Here is a 15711-nt window from a genome sequence, read left to right on the forward strand (position 1 = left end):
CTGGCACTCTGAATTCAGACTTCTAGCCTACGTCCAGACTGTGAGAGAATAAAGTTCTCTTTGTTGAAGCCATCCACTTGTGGCATTTCTGTTATAGCAGCACTAGCTGACTAAGACAGAAGGAGAGGTAGAGAGAGAGAGAAAGAACTGAAACAGAAGCCCCAGCCAAAGGGTTTCCAACCCGGACCCATCTCGCCTTTGTCTGTGACCTCGTGATGGAGTGCCAGGAAGCACTTAGACAAAGAGGAGGGTGGAGGGCTCTGTGGAAGGCAGCTGGACACAACCCCTCTCTCCTTCCCCCCTTGCCCCTCACCTCCAACACAGCAGCCAGCCCTGGACAGTGGGGTCTGCGCAGGGAGGAGGGGACCCTGCCCCCACACCAGACACCCCCAGCTCCGGCTTCTCGGTGCTGGGGGCTCCCAAAGGTGGAACCAACTCACCTCAGCGTTTGGAGTGAGGAAGCTCTTCACCTGTGGGATGGGCAGGAATAGCTTTTGCCTCAGGGAGGACCTGGCACGAAGGGGAAAGAGGAGGGTCTTTGCAGATGTGATTAAACTAAGGAGGAGCCCCTGGGTGCTGCAAACGGTTAGCACTCAGCTGCTAAACTAAGAGGTGGAGGTTTGGGTCCATCCAAAGCCCTGGTGATCTACCTCCAAAACTATCAGCCATCGAAAACTCTACGGAGCGCAGTTCTACTCTGACACACACGGGGTCGCCATGAGTCAGGATCAACTCGATAGCAACTGTTTATATTTAAACCAACTAAACCCGTGGTCGCTGAGTCAATTCCAACTTATAGCAATCCTATTTTTTTTTTTATAGGACAGAGTAGAAAAATGCTCCATAGGGTTTCCAAGGCTATAATCTTTTTGAGCCCTGGTGGCGCCGTGGTTAAAGGAATCAACTGCTAACTGAAAGGTCAGCAGTTCGAAACCAGCAGGGGCTCCGTGGGAGAAAGATGTGGCAGTCTGCTTCCATAGAGATTTACAGCCTTGGAAGCCCTATGGGGTTGCTAGGAGTCGGAATTGACTTGACAACAGTGGGTGAAAATCTTTATGGAAGCAGGCTGCCACAATTTTCTCCCGAGAAGTGACTGGTGGGTCTGAACCACCTTTTCGGTTAGGAGCTCAGTGCTTAACCACTGCGCCACCAGGGCTCCCATATTTATATAAAAAACCCATTGCCGTCGAGTCAGTTCTGACTCACAGCAACCCTATCCAAAAACTCATAGCAACCCTATAGGACAGAGTAGAACTGCCCTATAGAGTTTCCAAGGATCACCTGGCGGATTTGAACTGCCAACCTCTTGGTTAGCAGACATAGCACTTAACCACTACGCTACCAGGGTTCCCAGCAACCCTATTAAACCTGCAAAAGCCAGAACCTGTGTGAGGTAGAAATCTGTCAGAGAAGGAAAACTCAATTATTGTCTACCGAGACAGCACCCTGTCAAAGGCTAAAACTTTTGAGACCTAGAAAAACAAGGCAGTCTTGTGGAGTTCCAGCTCTCACAGGTTTCACTGTATTTTGGTATTAATGGGAAGTCACTGTGCATCCAGAGGGACCCCAGGTGGTGAAAATGGTTCACGTGCTTGGAAGGCACCTCGGAAGAAAGGCCTGGCAATCCACTTCTAAAAAATCAGCCACTGAAAACCCTACGGGGCACCGTCGTACTCTGACACACGTGGGCTCTCAGTGAGTTGGAGTCGGCTCAATGGCAGGTGTTTTTTCAAGTTGAGAATCCCAACACAAGCTCGTCCTGGTGGGCCCTGAACTTGAGAAGGGGTGCTTTGTTTTGGGACTTCATCCCAGACTCTGGAAACTTTGCTCTCCGTCTGGAGAACCGGGGCCACTAGCCCCACGCTGTCACATCTGAAACCACTGGCCACGCTTGTCGGGCCAACAGTGGGTGCGTTGGGGACCTTCTCCTGTGTGGAGGGGACAGAGGTGCTGGCCTCTGTCTCTGGGGAGAACCCGGTGCCCAGTGGTGGTACAGGCTCCTTCTTCAGGCTGCTGGTCAGGGAGGCGCTGGGGAGCCCACCCCCAGGGGAAGGAGGTGACTGCAGGTTCTGGGGTGGCCGCCCTCCTGAGGAAGCTGGTGGTTGGCACTCAGCCCTGAGGAGCTGGAGGCAGCTGGGCTCCATGGAGGAAGAGCTGAGGCCGGTGGGCACCCTGTCCACACCACCCCAGACCAGACCCTCCCTACTACAGGCAGTGAGGCAGAGCACAGAGACACAGATCCCCCTTCCACTCTGCCTCACTCTGGTCCTCCTTCTCACTGGGCACACCACCTCTTGGGCAAGATGTTCTTAGAGGCCTGGGTGGGGCACACAGGGAGAGGGTTGGTGGGGTCATCAGGACCCCCCACATGTCTCAGGACTCTTCAGGAACCCCCAGGACTCTCCAGGCACCCCCAAGTCTCTCCAGGCTCCCAAATCTCTGCAACCACCCTAGAACTCTCCAAGCACCCCAAGTTCCTCCAAGCACCTCAGGACTCTCCAGGCATCCCCATGTCTCTCCAAGCACCCCCCAGAGCTCTCCAGGAACCCCCAAGTCTGTCCAAGTAACCTCAGGAATCTCCAGGCACCCCCAGGGCTCTCCAGGCCCCCCAAGTCTATCCAAGCACCCCAGAACTCTCCAAGCACCCCACATCTTCCAGGCAGCGCCAGCACTCTCCAAGCACCCCCAAACAGAAACTCTTATCCATTAGCAACAATTCCCCGTCCCCGCCTCCACCAGCCCCTGGTAACCCCCAAACAGAAACTCTTATCCATTAGCAACAATTCCCCGTCCCCGCCTCCACCAGCCCCTGGTAACCACCTATCTGTTCCTTGTCTCTATGGCCTTGCTCCCCTGGACATTTCCTGTAAATAGACTTGTAAATCCGTATCCTTTGGTGCCCGCCTTCCCTCTGAGCGACGTTTTCAGGTTGGGAAGGTTACCTTCTGAAGATTACCATCAGTAGCACGGTGAGTGTGGCGGCGGCCACCCCTACCACCGGCAGGATCACGGCCACATTGCCACAGCTTTGCTTCTGGAGGCCTGGGGGGAAAGAGGATCAGAGAGTCCCAGGGGCCTAGGGGTCAGTGACACACACATCAGCCCCTGGTTATCAGAAGGCGAAGTGGAGGTGGGGAGGGGAGGCAGGTCTGTGGGGACGGAACCTCCAGGCAAGGAACCCAAGGGAGGAGGGGCAATTCCTTCTGCTTCTGTGCCCCTGTGGACCCCACCTCTTCCGTACATCCCTGCTTGCAGGAGAGGATCTGCCTAACAATCTCCGCAACAACAACAAAAACGCAAACCCACTGCTGTCGAGTCAATTCTGACTCATAGGCACCCCAGAGGACAGAGTAGAACTGCCCCATAGGGTTTCCAAGGCTGTAACCTTTACAGAAGCAGACGGCCACATCTTTCTCCCGCGGAGCGGCTGGTGGGTTCGAACCTCAGACTTTTTAGTTAGCAGCCAAGCGCTTTAACCACTGTGCCACCAGATCCAGCTAATCTCCACAAAGGTACAACTAATACTGCACAAAGGATAGTTACTGTAAACAACTCCCTAAGGTTGTAGCCAAAGGAATGAATAAGCAACTGTGAAATGTGAAGGGTGGGAGAGAGGTTTCCTCTATGGACTGGGAGTTGACTGGTGCAGCTGGGCTGCTTCTGAGAGCTGCGAGCCCACATCCTGAGAGTAAAGAGAACTTGTGTGTGGTTTCAGCCACTCGTTTCCAGGGAGTGGGCCACCTGCATGTTTTAGGCACCCAGCAGGTGCCACCTCTGGTCTTAACAGTCTAAATATAATTGTACAGGGACCTTGGAGGGAGGGAAATCTCGCCTTGTGCATTTCCTGCCAGATCTACTGGCCACATGGGGTCACTGTGTCAGGACTCTTGGAGCCCCGTAATTGCCACATGACATGTGGAGGCGCCTCAACATTTCCTGAAGATGAATCCAGCCTGGGTGACGTCCATTGTCCCATTTAGAGAACATGACTTTGTTACACCCCCAAGCCTTCCTGATCTGGATGATGACACTGGCTTCCCAGGCTTCCCAGCTCCACCCAACTCCATCCTCCCACCCCAACCACATCCTCCAATTCCCACCCTAAGCCCAGGATTTCCAGCTCCAACCAACTCCACCCTCCCACCCCAACCACATCCTCCAATTCCCACCCTAAGCCCAGGATTTCCAGCTCCACCCAACTCCATCCTTTCACCCTAAGCCCATCCTCCATCCCACCCTAAGCCCATCCTCCATCCCACCCTAACCCCATCCTCCATCCCACCCTAACCCCACCTCCCATCCCATCCCACCCCACCCTAACCCCACCCTCCATCCCACCCTAACCCCATCCTCCATCCCACCCTAACCCCACCCTCCATCCCACCCTAACCCCACCCTAACCCATGCTCCCATCCCACCCTAACCCCATCCTCCCATCCCACCCTAACCCCATCCTCCATCCCGCCCTAACCCCACCCTAACCCATGCTCCCATCCCACCCTAACCCCACCCTCCATCCCGCCCTAACCCCATCCTCCATCCCACCCTAACCCCACCTCCCATCCCACCCCACCCTAACCCCACCCTCCATCCCACTCTAACCCCATCCTCCCATCCCACCCTAACCCCATCCTCCATCCCACCCTAACCCCACCCTCCATCCCACCCTAACCCCACCCTAACCCATGCTCCCATCCCCCCCAACCCCATCCTCCCATCCCCCCCAACCCCATTCTCCATCCCCCCAACCCCACCCTCCCATCCCGCCCTAACTCCACCCTCCAACCCACCCTAACCCCACCCACCATCCCACCCTAACCCCACCCTAACCCCACCCTCCACCCCACCCTAACCCCATCCGCCACCCCACCCTAACCCCACCCTCCACCCCACCCTAACCCCACCCTCCACCCCACCCTCCACCCCACCCTAACCCCACCCTCCATCCCACCCTAACCCCACCCTCCCATCCCACCCTAACCCCACCCTCCCATCCCACCCTAACCCCACCCTCCCATCCCACCCTAACCCCACCCTCCCATCCCGCCCTAACCCCATCCTCCATCCCGCCCTAACTCCATCCTCCAACCCCGCCCTAACCCCATCCTCCATCCCGCCCTAACCCCACCCTCCCATCCCGCCCTAACCCCACCCTCCATCCCACCCTCCACCCCACCCTAACCCCACCCTCCACCCCACCCTAACCCCATCCTCCCATCCCACCCTAACCCCACCCTCCATCCCACCCTAACCCCACCTCCCATCCTGCCCTAACTCCATCCTCCATCCCAACCTAACCCCATCCTCCATCCTACCCTAAACCCACCCTAACCCCACCCTCCACCCCACCCTAACCCCACCCTCCACCCCACCCTCCATCCCACCCTAACCCCACCCTCCATCCCACCCTAACCCCACCCTCCATCCCACCCTAACTCCACCCTCCATCCCACCCTAACCCCACCCTCCACCCCATCCTCCACCCCACCCTAACCCCATCCTCCATCCCACCCTAACCCCACCCTCCACCCCACCCTAACCCCCACCCTCCACCCCCACCCTAACCCCCACCCTCCATCCCACCCTAACCCCACCTTCCATCCCACCCTAACCCCACCCTCCATCCCACCCTAACCCCATCCTCCATCCCACCCTAACCCCATCCTCCATCCCACCCTAACCCCACCCTCCACCCCACCCTAACCCCACCCTCCACCCCACCCTAACCCCCCTCCATCCCACCCTAACCCCCTTCCATCCCACCCTAACCCCATCCTCCACCCCACCCTAACCCCACCCTCCACCCCACCCTAACCCCACCCTCCACCCCACCCTAACCCCACCCTCCACCCCACCCTAACCCCACCCTCCATCCCACCCTACCCCATCCTCCCAGCCTCCTTCCTGGGGAACCAGAACTAGAATCCAGAACAGCTGCCATGTTTGTCCGTGACAGACCCTCGGTGGCGTTCCCCACAGTGACTGAGTCCAGGGGGCAGGATGGAGGTCAAGGGTCTCAGCTGGGGCAGCATCTACAGTCATCCCCGGGCACTCACTGAAATGCAGAGTCTCGCTCCAATCACTCCAAATGTCACTTCGCCTGTGACGCACCCTGATCCGCAGGCTGCGCTCTCCGTAGGCCTCAGAGCTTGGCAGCAGGTACACGTTTCTGTCCTGTCCTTCTCGGACAATCTGCCACAGAAGATGGGGTCTGCTGGGAGCGACGTTATAGAATGTACTGTGTTCCCCCAAAAGGCGCGTCGACTTGGCCAGACCAGGATTCCCAGTGTTTTATGGTGGCCCTGTGTGTTGTGAATTCTAACCTCTGTGAAGTTAACGAGGCAGGGCTCAATCTTCAGGATTCGGTTGTGGGTTAAGTCAATCTCTTTTGAGATAGAAAAGAGAGAAGCAAGCAGACAGGAGATGGACCTCCTATCACCAGGGACGCAGCACCAGGAGCACAGGGCATACTTTGAACCCAGCATCCCTGAGCAGAGAGGCTCCCAGACCAGGGACAGAATGATGACAAGGACCTTCCTCCAGAGCCGACAGAGAGAGAAAGTCTTCCCCCGGATCTGGTGCCCTGAATTCAGACGTCCAGCCTCCTAACTGTGAGGGAGTAAGTCTCTGTTAAAGCCGCCCACCTGTGGAATTTCTCTTACAGCAGCACTTGAGAGCTAAGACACCCCTAAACCAGTGAACCTGACCCTGTTTGGAGAAATAGGGTTTTTCTTTGGAGGTGTTATCACTTAAACGAATGAGGTCATTCTGGAATAGGAGGGATCCTAAGCCTAATCCCTTCTGAGTGGTGTCTTACAAAAGGAGAGAACAGGCAGGCAGACAGAACCACACAGACACACACAGACACACAAAGACACAGACACAGACACACACACACTCCAAGAAATACCCCAGGCCACAGAAGCTGGAAGACAGAAGGATAGATCCTCCCCTAGAACCCACAGAGAACATGGCTCTGCTCACACCCTGAACCAGGCTCCCAGCCTCCAGAGTTGTGACAGAACGGGTCTCTGTTCTTTAAAGCCATCCACTTTGTGGTTCTTTGTTATGGAGGTCCCAGGAGACTGAGACACCCCCCTGCTTCTCCCCCAGACACTGCCTGGTAACAGCTTCTTAAGGGACAGGTGTGGGCCTGGGGAGGGGCCGGGCCAGACACCAACACAAAGGCTGAAGAGACACCAAAGATGCTGACGGCACCCAGGGAGCGGCCCCCCTGCCTCCCCCTGGGCCAGGTGGTGCACGGGCGTCCCTGTGGGCAGTGGAAGGCCACACGTGTTGGTTAAAAAAGTCAGGGGCTCTGGGTGGATCGCCAACATGACCTGGGCAGCAGGCACGACCCAGAGAGGAAACATCTCTCCCCACAGGGTCTTCAGACAGCCTGGAGTCCTCTTTCCCCGTGTGCCTGCCACTCAGCGTGGGATGCGTGAAATCGCAGCATTGGCACCGCCTGGAGCCGGGAGACCTGCAGACCCTGGCCTCCCCCACACCTGGGGTCACCTCCCCCACACCTGGGGTCACCTCCCCCACACCTGGGGGTCACCTCCCCCACACCTGGGGTCACCTCCCCCACACCTGGGGGTCACCTCCCCCACACCTGGGGTCACCTCCCCCACACCTGGGGTCACCTCCTCCACACCTGGGGGTCACCTCCCCCACACCTGGGGGTCACCTCCCCCGCACCTGGGGTCACCTCTCCCCACACCTCGGGGTCACCTCCCCCACACCTGGGGGTCACCTCCCCCACACCTGGGGTCACCTCCCCCACACCTGAGGGTCACCTCCCCCACACCTGGGGGTCACCTCCCCCACACCTGGGGTCACCTCCCCCACACCTGAGGGTCACCTCCCCCACACCTGGGGGTCACCTCCCCCACACCTGGGGTCACCTCCCCCACACCTGGGGGTCACCTCCCCCACACCTGGGGTCACCTCCCCCACACCTGGGGGTCACCTCCCCCACACCTCGGGGTCACCTCCCCCACACCTCGGGGTCACCTCCCCCGCACCTGGGGGTCACCTCCCCCGCACCTGGGGTCACCTCCCCCGCACCTGGGGTCACCTCCCCCGCACCTGGGGTCACCTCCCCCGCACCTCGGGGTCACCTCCCCCGCACCTGGGGGTCACCTCCCCCACACCTGGGGGTCACCTCCCCCACACCTGGGGTCACCTCCCCCACACCTGGGGGTCACCTCCCCCACACCTCGGGGTCACCTCCCCCGCACCTCGGGGTCACCTCCCCCACACCTGGGGTCACCTCCCCGGTGATCTGCCAACCCGCACTTGAGACAGCGCAGGCATAGTTGCCCTCTAGTGGCTAAAAGGGCTCCTCTCGGGCTGAACGCCAGTCCAGGGAGCTGGGCTTGGAAGGACTTTGCACCCAGGCTGTTAGGGACTGAATTGTGTCCCGCCCCCCGGCCCCCGCCCCCCAAATATGTGTTGTAAATCCTCATTTCTAAACCCTTGGATGTAATCCCATTGGGGAAGAGGATTTTCTTTGTTGTGTTAATGAGGCACTATCAGGTCAGGGTTTGTCTTAAGCCAAACATGTTTGAGATATAAAAGAAGCAAGATGGCAGGGAGAGAAGCCACAGGAAGAACGCAAAGTGGCCAAAGCTGAAAGGAGGCAAGGACCTTCCCCAGAGCCGACAAGGAGAGAGAGACTTCCCCTAGAGCCCATGCCCTGAATTCAGACTTCTAGCCTCCAGAATCATGAGAAAATTAATTTCTGTTGGTTAAAGCCCCCCCAGCCCTTGTGGTATTTCTGTTAGAGCAACAGTAGGAGACTAAGACCAGAACTAACAAGGTGCGTTGGGTCGGGGACGGTGCCAGGTAGACGTGTTCTCAGCAAGGCGCCCGATGACAGCTCACAGTTAGGACCTCGCTGCTGAGCAAGCCTACATGGTGGTAAAGGGGTGTCGCGGAGAAAGGAGAAAATACTTACGGGGTCCCGGGAGCTGCCCTAGAAGAAAGAGCAAAGGAGACCAGGTGAGTGACCTGCGTTTTCAGCGTGGCGTGCAGAGTCTTCCTCAGGTGGGTGAGGCTGCTTTGGGGGTGTTGGCGAGGGATTGGGGGTGCTGATGAGGGATTGCGGGTAGGGATGAGGGATTGGGGAGACTGATGGGTGATTGGGGGTATTGATGGGGGCATTGGTTCCATTCCAGTGAATTCCCAAATGCTTAGGAAGGAGGATGGCTCAATAGTGACACCCAGTCCTTGTCCAGGTGTGTCTATTGGAAGCATATGTGAACTGCATGGAGACAGGTGGGCTCAGCTAACGGTTGGTGGCTGACTGTGGAGGAGGACAGAGATGCCCCTGGGCCTGGGGCTCGGCTGTGCCCTGGATGGTCAGACTTTGCACCCAGGAGCATGAGTAGAGCTGGGGGATTAGGATTAAACACATCTGTCTGTTGGGTTACAGCCCTGGCTATAGAGGAGAGGGGGTGCTAGGGGCCAGGGTCCCCTAAAGGAGATGTTAGAGATGAGATGGAGACACCCAGGAAAGCTGGGGAGCACCAGTGTGGGCAACAACATGGGGCGGAATCAGGGAGGCTGGCTGAGGAGCTGACCGAGGCCCTGTGGGAGGTCACCTGAGTAATGTCACTGCTGTGAGGCCACCTGTGTGAGGTCACTGCTATGACTGCTGTGAGGCCACCTGTGTGAGGCCACCTGTGTGAGGCCACCTGTGTGAGGTCACCTGTGTGAGGTCTTGTCTGTGAGTGCTGTGAGGCCACCTGTGTGAGGTCACCTCTGTGATTGCTGTGAGCTCACCTGTGTGAGGTCACCTGTGTGAGGTCACCTCTGTGAGTGCTGTGAGGCCGCCTCTGTGAGGTCACCTCTGTGATTGCTGTGAGTTCACCTGTGTGAGGTCACCTGTGTGAGGTCACCTGTGTGAGGTCACCTGTGTGAGGTCACTTGTGTGAGTGCTGTGAGGCCACCTGTATGAGGCCACCTGTGTGAGGTCACCTGTGTGATATCACCTGTGTGAGTGCTATGAGGTCACCTGTGTGAGGTCACTTGCATGAGGTCACCTCTGTGAGTGGTTGAGGTCACCTGTGTGAGACCACCTGTGTGAGTGCAGTGAGGCCATCTGTGTGAAGTCACCTGTGCGAGGGCTGGAGAGGAGGCTGCCCAGTGGGTGGGGTCAGAAAATGCTGGTTATTGGAGCCAACACCAAACACAGAATTGGACAAGCTGGTTCTGAATTCACGTGGAAATGCAAAGAATATTGACAAGGAAAAACAAAGGAGGAGGACTAACACTTCCTGATTTCAAAGCATAGTACAAAGCTACAGTAAACAAAACAGTGTGGTATCGTTCTAATGGTAGACACATAGACAAATGGAATACAGCTCAGAGTCCATAAGTAAACCCATACATCTATGGTCAACTGATTTTCGACAAGGGTGCCAAGTCAATTCAATGGGTAAAGAACATTCCTTTCAACAAATGATGCTGGAACAACCAGATCTCCACATGCAAAAGAATGTAGCTGGACCCCTACCTCACTCCATATACAGAAATCAAGTCTAAATGGATCATGGACCTACATGTAAGAAAGAGAGCATAAAGGAGCAAGCATAGAAGAATATTCAAGAACGCACAAGGAGTCACATGTTCCTTGATGAATTAGACTCTAAAAGGGAGACAGGAGAGAACATGGGTTGGGGTCCTGGCAAAGGTGTGGGGTCCTTACCTTTTTTTGGATGTCGAGTTGATAATCTAAGATATGACTTGCAAACTCAAATCTCCTCTGCGGGTTTTCCCACTGAATAATATAATTCGATCCGTTGTAGTGACTCGTGATGTTTGATGGTGGGTTATACTTTTCTAGAATAAAAACGTGAAAATGCAACGAGTTACAAGTCTACAAGGCGGAGGAGTAAATTAAATGAGAGATGCAGAGAACACCCCTCGGTGATGATTTCCAGGTGTCGTTGAGTCAACCCCAACCCATGGCAACCCCATGTGTGTCAGAGTAGACCATTGCTCCAAAGGGTTTCCTTCCAAAGAGCTTCTGGGCGGACTCAGACTCCCAAATTTCAGTTACAGCCCAGTGTGTTAACTGTATGCACCATCCGGGAAATCTTAATATATGCCATGAAACCAAACCACCTTCCGTTGGGTCAGCTCCAACTCATGGCAACCCCACGTGTGTCAGAGCAGAACCCTGCTCCGTAGAGTTTTCGATGGCTGGATTTTCAGAAGTCGAGCGCCTGGCCTTTCTTCTGAGGTGCCTCTGGGTGGACTCAAACTCAAACCACCAGCCTTTCTGTTAGCAGCCGAGTGTGTTAACTTTTTGCACCACCCAGGGATTCCTAATCAGTTGCCATCGAGTCGATGCTGACCCATGGTGACCCCATGTGTGTCAGAGTAGAACTGTGCTCCTTAGGGTTTTCAATGGCTGAATTTTTTAAAGTAGGTTACCAAGCCTTTCTTCCAAGGCATCTCTGGGTAGCTTGAACCTCCAACCTTTCAGTTAGCAACCAAGCACATTAACTGATGGTACTGCCCAGGGACTCCCTTTTCTCACCCATCTTAAAGGCTTCAAAGGGATCGAAATCCAAGAACGGGATTGCCGTCTCCTTGCTGGTTCCGTTCAGTAAGAAGATGTACTGTGGGTGCTTGGGCTCAGGGAGTATGTTGAAATGACAGCCCACGTGTGTGCCGGCCAAGTCCCTGATGTACTGGGGACATTCGGCCCCGTCCTCCAACCTGTAACATGAAGACTCAGTGAAAGGCCAGGGGGACATCACCCCGGACCCACCCGGAGGCGCCACACTTACAAAGAGGTCCAGACTTCCAGGCGGTACTGGACGTCGGCGGGCGCTGCGGGGCCGGGCGCCCAGCTGCAGTTCATGAAGCGGATGTTGTAGATGACACAGGAGAAGTTTACGGCGCCGGAGCCGTCCTTGCCTGGGAAAACAGGACCCCAACACCTTCACTGACCAACACCATCACCCCTGAAAGAACTTGGGTTTCCCCTGAGCCCTTTGTTAGAGAAACCCCTCCACCCTTTTATGTTTTTGAAACCTATGAAACCAATAATAGAAATTGATTGAAGGTCATTTAATATACGACTTCCAAATTGGGGTAACATTTCAACTCCAGAAAACAAACCAAACCTGTTGCCGTTGAATCCATTCTGAACTCATAGCGACCCTATAGGACAGAGTTGAACTGCCCCATAGGGTTCCCAAGGCTGCAATCTTTACGGGAGCAGATCGCCAGGTCTTTTCTTCCACAGAGTGGCTGGTGGGCTTGAACTGCTGACCTTTCAGTTAGCAGCCAAAGGCTTAACCACCGCATCACCAGGGCTCCACATTTCAACTAGGGAGTCAAAAATGTTCCAAAGAGGGAAGAACTCCCCAAAATTCTTACACCCCATCGTATCGACATCACCATAGTAACGGGGCCAAAACACTGTTTATATACTAACAATTGACCCTAGAACACAGCTTCTAGTCTGACTTTGGAGTCCCTGTTCCTTGAACCTGACTTGTACGTGGATAATTCTTCAAAAGAGCCCAAGGCAAACATTCTTTACAAGTTAATCTAGACCATGTTAACCAAGGAAACCCTGGTGGCGAAGCAGTTAAGTGCTACGGCTGGTAATCAAGAGGCTGGCAGTTCAAATCCCACAGGCGCTCCTTGGAAACTCTATAGGGCAGTTCTACTCTGTCCCGTAGGGTTGCAATGAGTCGGAATCGACTTGACAGCAGTGGGCTTGGCTCTTTGGTGGTATGTTAACCAACAGGTCAGCAGTTGGAATCCAGCAGCTGCTCCTTGGAAACCCTATGGGGCAGTTCTACTCTATCCTATAAAGTCGCTATGAGTTGGAATCGACTTGAAAGCAAGGGCTTTTTTTGTTTGTTTTTACAGGAGCCCTGGTTGCACAGTGGTTAAGTGCTGGGCTGCTAACAAAAAGGTCTGTAGTTCAAACCCACCGCCAGCCGCTCCACGGGAGAAAGACATGGCAGTCTGCTTCCGTGAAGATTTACAGCCTTGGAAACCCTTCAGGGCGGTTCTACTCGGTCACTGTGAGTCACGGTCAACCCCACAGCAGCGGGTTATTGTTTGACTAGGCAGCCCTGGTGTTGAAGGGGTTACGCGCTCGGCTGCTGACTGAAAGGTCAGTGGGGTGAACCCCCCAGGGGCTCCTCGGGAGAAAGACTTGGCGATCAGCTCCCCTAAAGGTTACAGTCTAGGAAACCCTGTGAGGCAGTTTTACTCTGTCACTATGAGTCAGAATCGAGTCCACGGCAACAGGTGTCGTATGGTTTGACTTAAAAGTGACTTTCAGAAAACCAGCTTCTTTATGGCTCAAGGTTCAAAGATCATATCAGAGCGATAGCTTGGCTGGGTCACCTCAACCTCCAGAAAAAACCCATTGCCATTGAGTCAGTCCCACTCACAGTGATCCTATAGGACAGAGTGGAACTGCCCCATAGGGTTTCCAAGGCTGTAAATCTTTGCAGGAGCAGATTGCCACATCTTTCTCCCAAGAAGCAGCTGCTGGTGGGTTTGAACCGCTGACCTTTCGGTTTCCAGCTGGGCACTTAACCACTGCACCACCAGGCCTCCTCTAAAGACTTCTTGATGCACTTTGTTTGGATAACTTTAGATTCCCCATCCTCATCTCCCCCGTCCTTCTCTCAGGCTCCCAGGACCCGGTGGCTTTTATAAAAAAGGAAACATCTCCAGTAAGCTGGCCCTAACTGCGATCGGAGTACCTCACCCACCAGTCCCCTTAGCTTTCTCTGAAGGAGCCCCCAGCCCGTGGATGGGAACTCAGGCAGCCTGGTCTCTCTCTCCGCACTGGGTGGGTCTCCTTCTGCAGTCCAGCTCCTTCCCTCCTTCCCGAATGCACCGTCTCTCCCTTTGGACAAAGTCGTCCTTGCTGTTTTAACGTTGTCCTCTGATTTTTTTCTCTGACATCCCCCCACCGCACCTTGATGGGAACGTTGAGGACGACCCACTGTTTGATGCTGCTGTTAATTGCCAAGTCAGCTCTGACTCATGGCAACCCCACGTGTGTCAGAGTAGAACTGTGCTCCATGGGGTTTCCAATGGCTTATTTTTCAGATGTAGGTTGCCAGGCCTTTCTTCCTAGGCACCTCTGCGTGGACTCGAACTTCCAACCTTTTGGGTGGTAGTGGAGCGCTTAACTGTTTGCACCAACCAGGGACTCCAACCCACTGTTAGCGGCAGATAACGTGTGTTCACCTGAGTTATTGAAGGTCAGGACCTCCTGAAATGTGTCCCCGTCAGAAGTGACAGCCACGCTCAGGAGGGCGCCTTGATGCAACACCGCGTTTGGAAACATGCAATAGTGAGTGCCATCTTCCTGGACCTGGAAGAGAAACCAGTCAAGAGCAAATGTGACTCAGCAATTCCGCTCCTAGGTGTATGCCCCAAAGTCTTGAAAGCAGAGACTCAAAAAGAGACGTGTACACCAGTGTTCATGGCAGCACTGTTCACAATAGCCAAAAGGTGGAAACAACCCACAATGCCCCTCAACAGCTGAATGGATAAACAAAATATGGCACATACGTACAATGGAATACTACCCAGCCGGTGGGAGAAATGAAGTCTTGATACATGCAACAACATGGATGGAGTTTGAAGACGTTATGCTAAGTGAAATAAGCCAATCACAAAAGGACAAATATTGTATGACCTCGCTTATATAAAAAGACAAGAAAAGGCAAATTTCTAACCTAGAGTTTATCCTGCCTTTGACCCAACTCAGTCCAGTGACAACTCCCAGACCTGCTTTTTTTTTAATTGTGGTAAATATATTTATATACTATATATATCAAGTAGTAGAACTGGCCCCATAGAGTTTCCGAGGAGCACCTGGTAGATTCAAACCGCCAACCTTTATGGTTAGCAGCCGTAGGTCTTAACCACTCCGCCACCAGGCTTTCCTATAGGGTCGCTACGAGTCAGAATCGACTCGACGGCAATGGGTTTGGCTTTATACATATATATAAATACAAATGGGTTTGGTTATATATATATATGTATGTGAAGACTGAAGACTATCAAATTTTAATTGTTTTCCAATCGATTTACAGGTATTAAGATATTTCTAAGAAAAATTCCAAAGGTAGTCTTTTATTTTTGAGGGGAGCCTTTGTGAAAACAACTGTGAAACACACCTGTTAGATCAACAGAGGAGTCCCCCCTTTTTTTTTTTTTGCTTCTGAAAAATCAGCCACTGGAAACCCCACGGAACACAGTTTTACTCTGACACACATGGGATCACAGTGAGTGGGAGTTGACTCGATGGCAATGGGTTTTTTGGCTCATGAGGGATGTGACAAATGAATGAACAAAGCCCAAAGAGAGAACATTAGCCCAGAGCTTCTGAAGAAAGATGGAAATATATTCAAATGACAAGTCCACCTCCTTCCCCTGTGGAAGGGGGGACGTCAAAATAAAGGCAGATACAGAAAAACTTAACAGTTACATTCTTTCCCATACGTGAAATTTAGTGTGTAAAATTTACCCCCATGTCTCAGGCTGGGTTCTAGAGAAGCAAAACCAGTGAGGCATCTATGCATATGTAGAGAGAGAGAGATTTATACCAAGGAAATGGCTCACGCGGTTGTGAAGCCTGGAAAGTCCCAAGTCTGTGGGTCAGGATGGAGGCTTCTCCTGACTCACGTAGCTGCAGGGGCTGATGAA

General features: G+C 54.1%; 1 protein-coding gene across 5 annotated transcripts in view; it reads right to left on the minus strand.

Annotated features, from left to right (window-relative positions):
* Positions 1–15711, minus strand: part of LOC135229057 (granulocyte-macrophage colony-stimulating factor receptor subunit alpha-like) — a 53119-nt gene that overhangs the window by 7442 nt on the left and 29966 nt on the right. For 3 of the 5 annotated variants that reach the window (XM_064278833.1, XM_064278832.1, XM_064278836.1), the window contains 8 exons: positions 14245–14371; positions 11805–11934; positions 11552–11733; positions 10715–10848; positions 8822–8980; positions 6057–6192; positions 2943–3042; positions 441–510 (listed from right to left, as the gene is read on the minus strand). In XM_064278833.1, coding sequence (XP_064134903.1) covers positions 441–510; positions 2943–3042; positions 6057–6192; positions 8822–8980; positions 10715–10848; positions 11552–11733; positions 11805–11934; positions 14245–14371 — 1038 coding nt within the window. The remainder of the gene's footprint in view (positions 1–440; positions 511–2942; positions 3043–6056; positions 6193–8821; positions 8981–10714; positions 10849–11551; positions 11734–11804; positions 11935–14244; positions 14372–15711) is intronic. The other 2 variants (XM_064278834.1, XM_064278835.1) reach the window with 2 other exon arrangements.

The sequence above is a fragment of the Loxodonta africana genome, chromosome Y (assembly GCF_030014295.1).
Source record: "Loxodonta africana isolate mLoxAfr1 chromosome Y, mLoxAfr1.hap2, whole genome shotgun sequence".
NCBI lineage: Eukaryota > Metazoa > Chordata > Mammalia > Proboscidea > Elephantidae > Loxodonta > Loxodonta africana.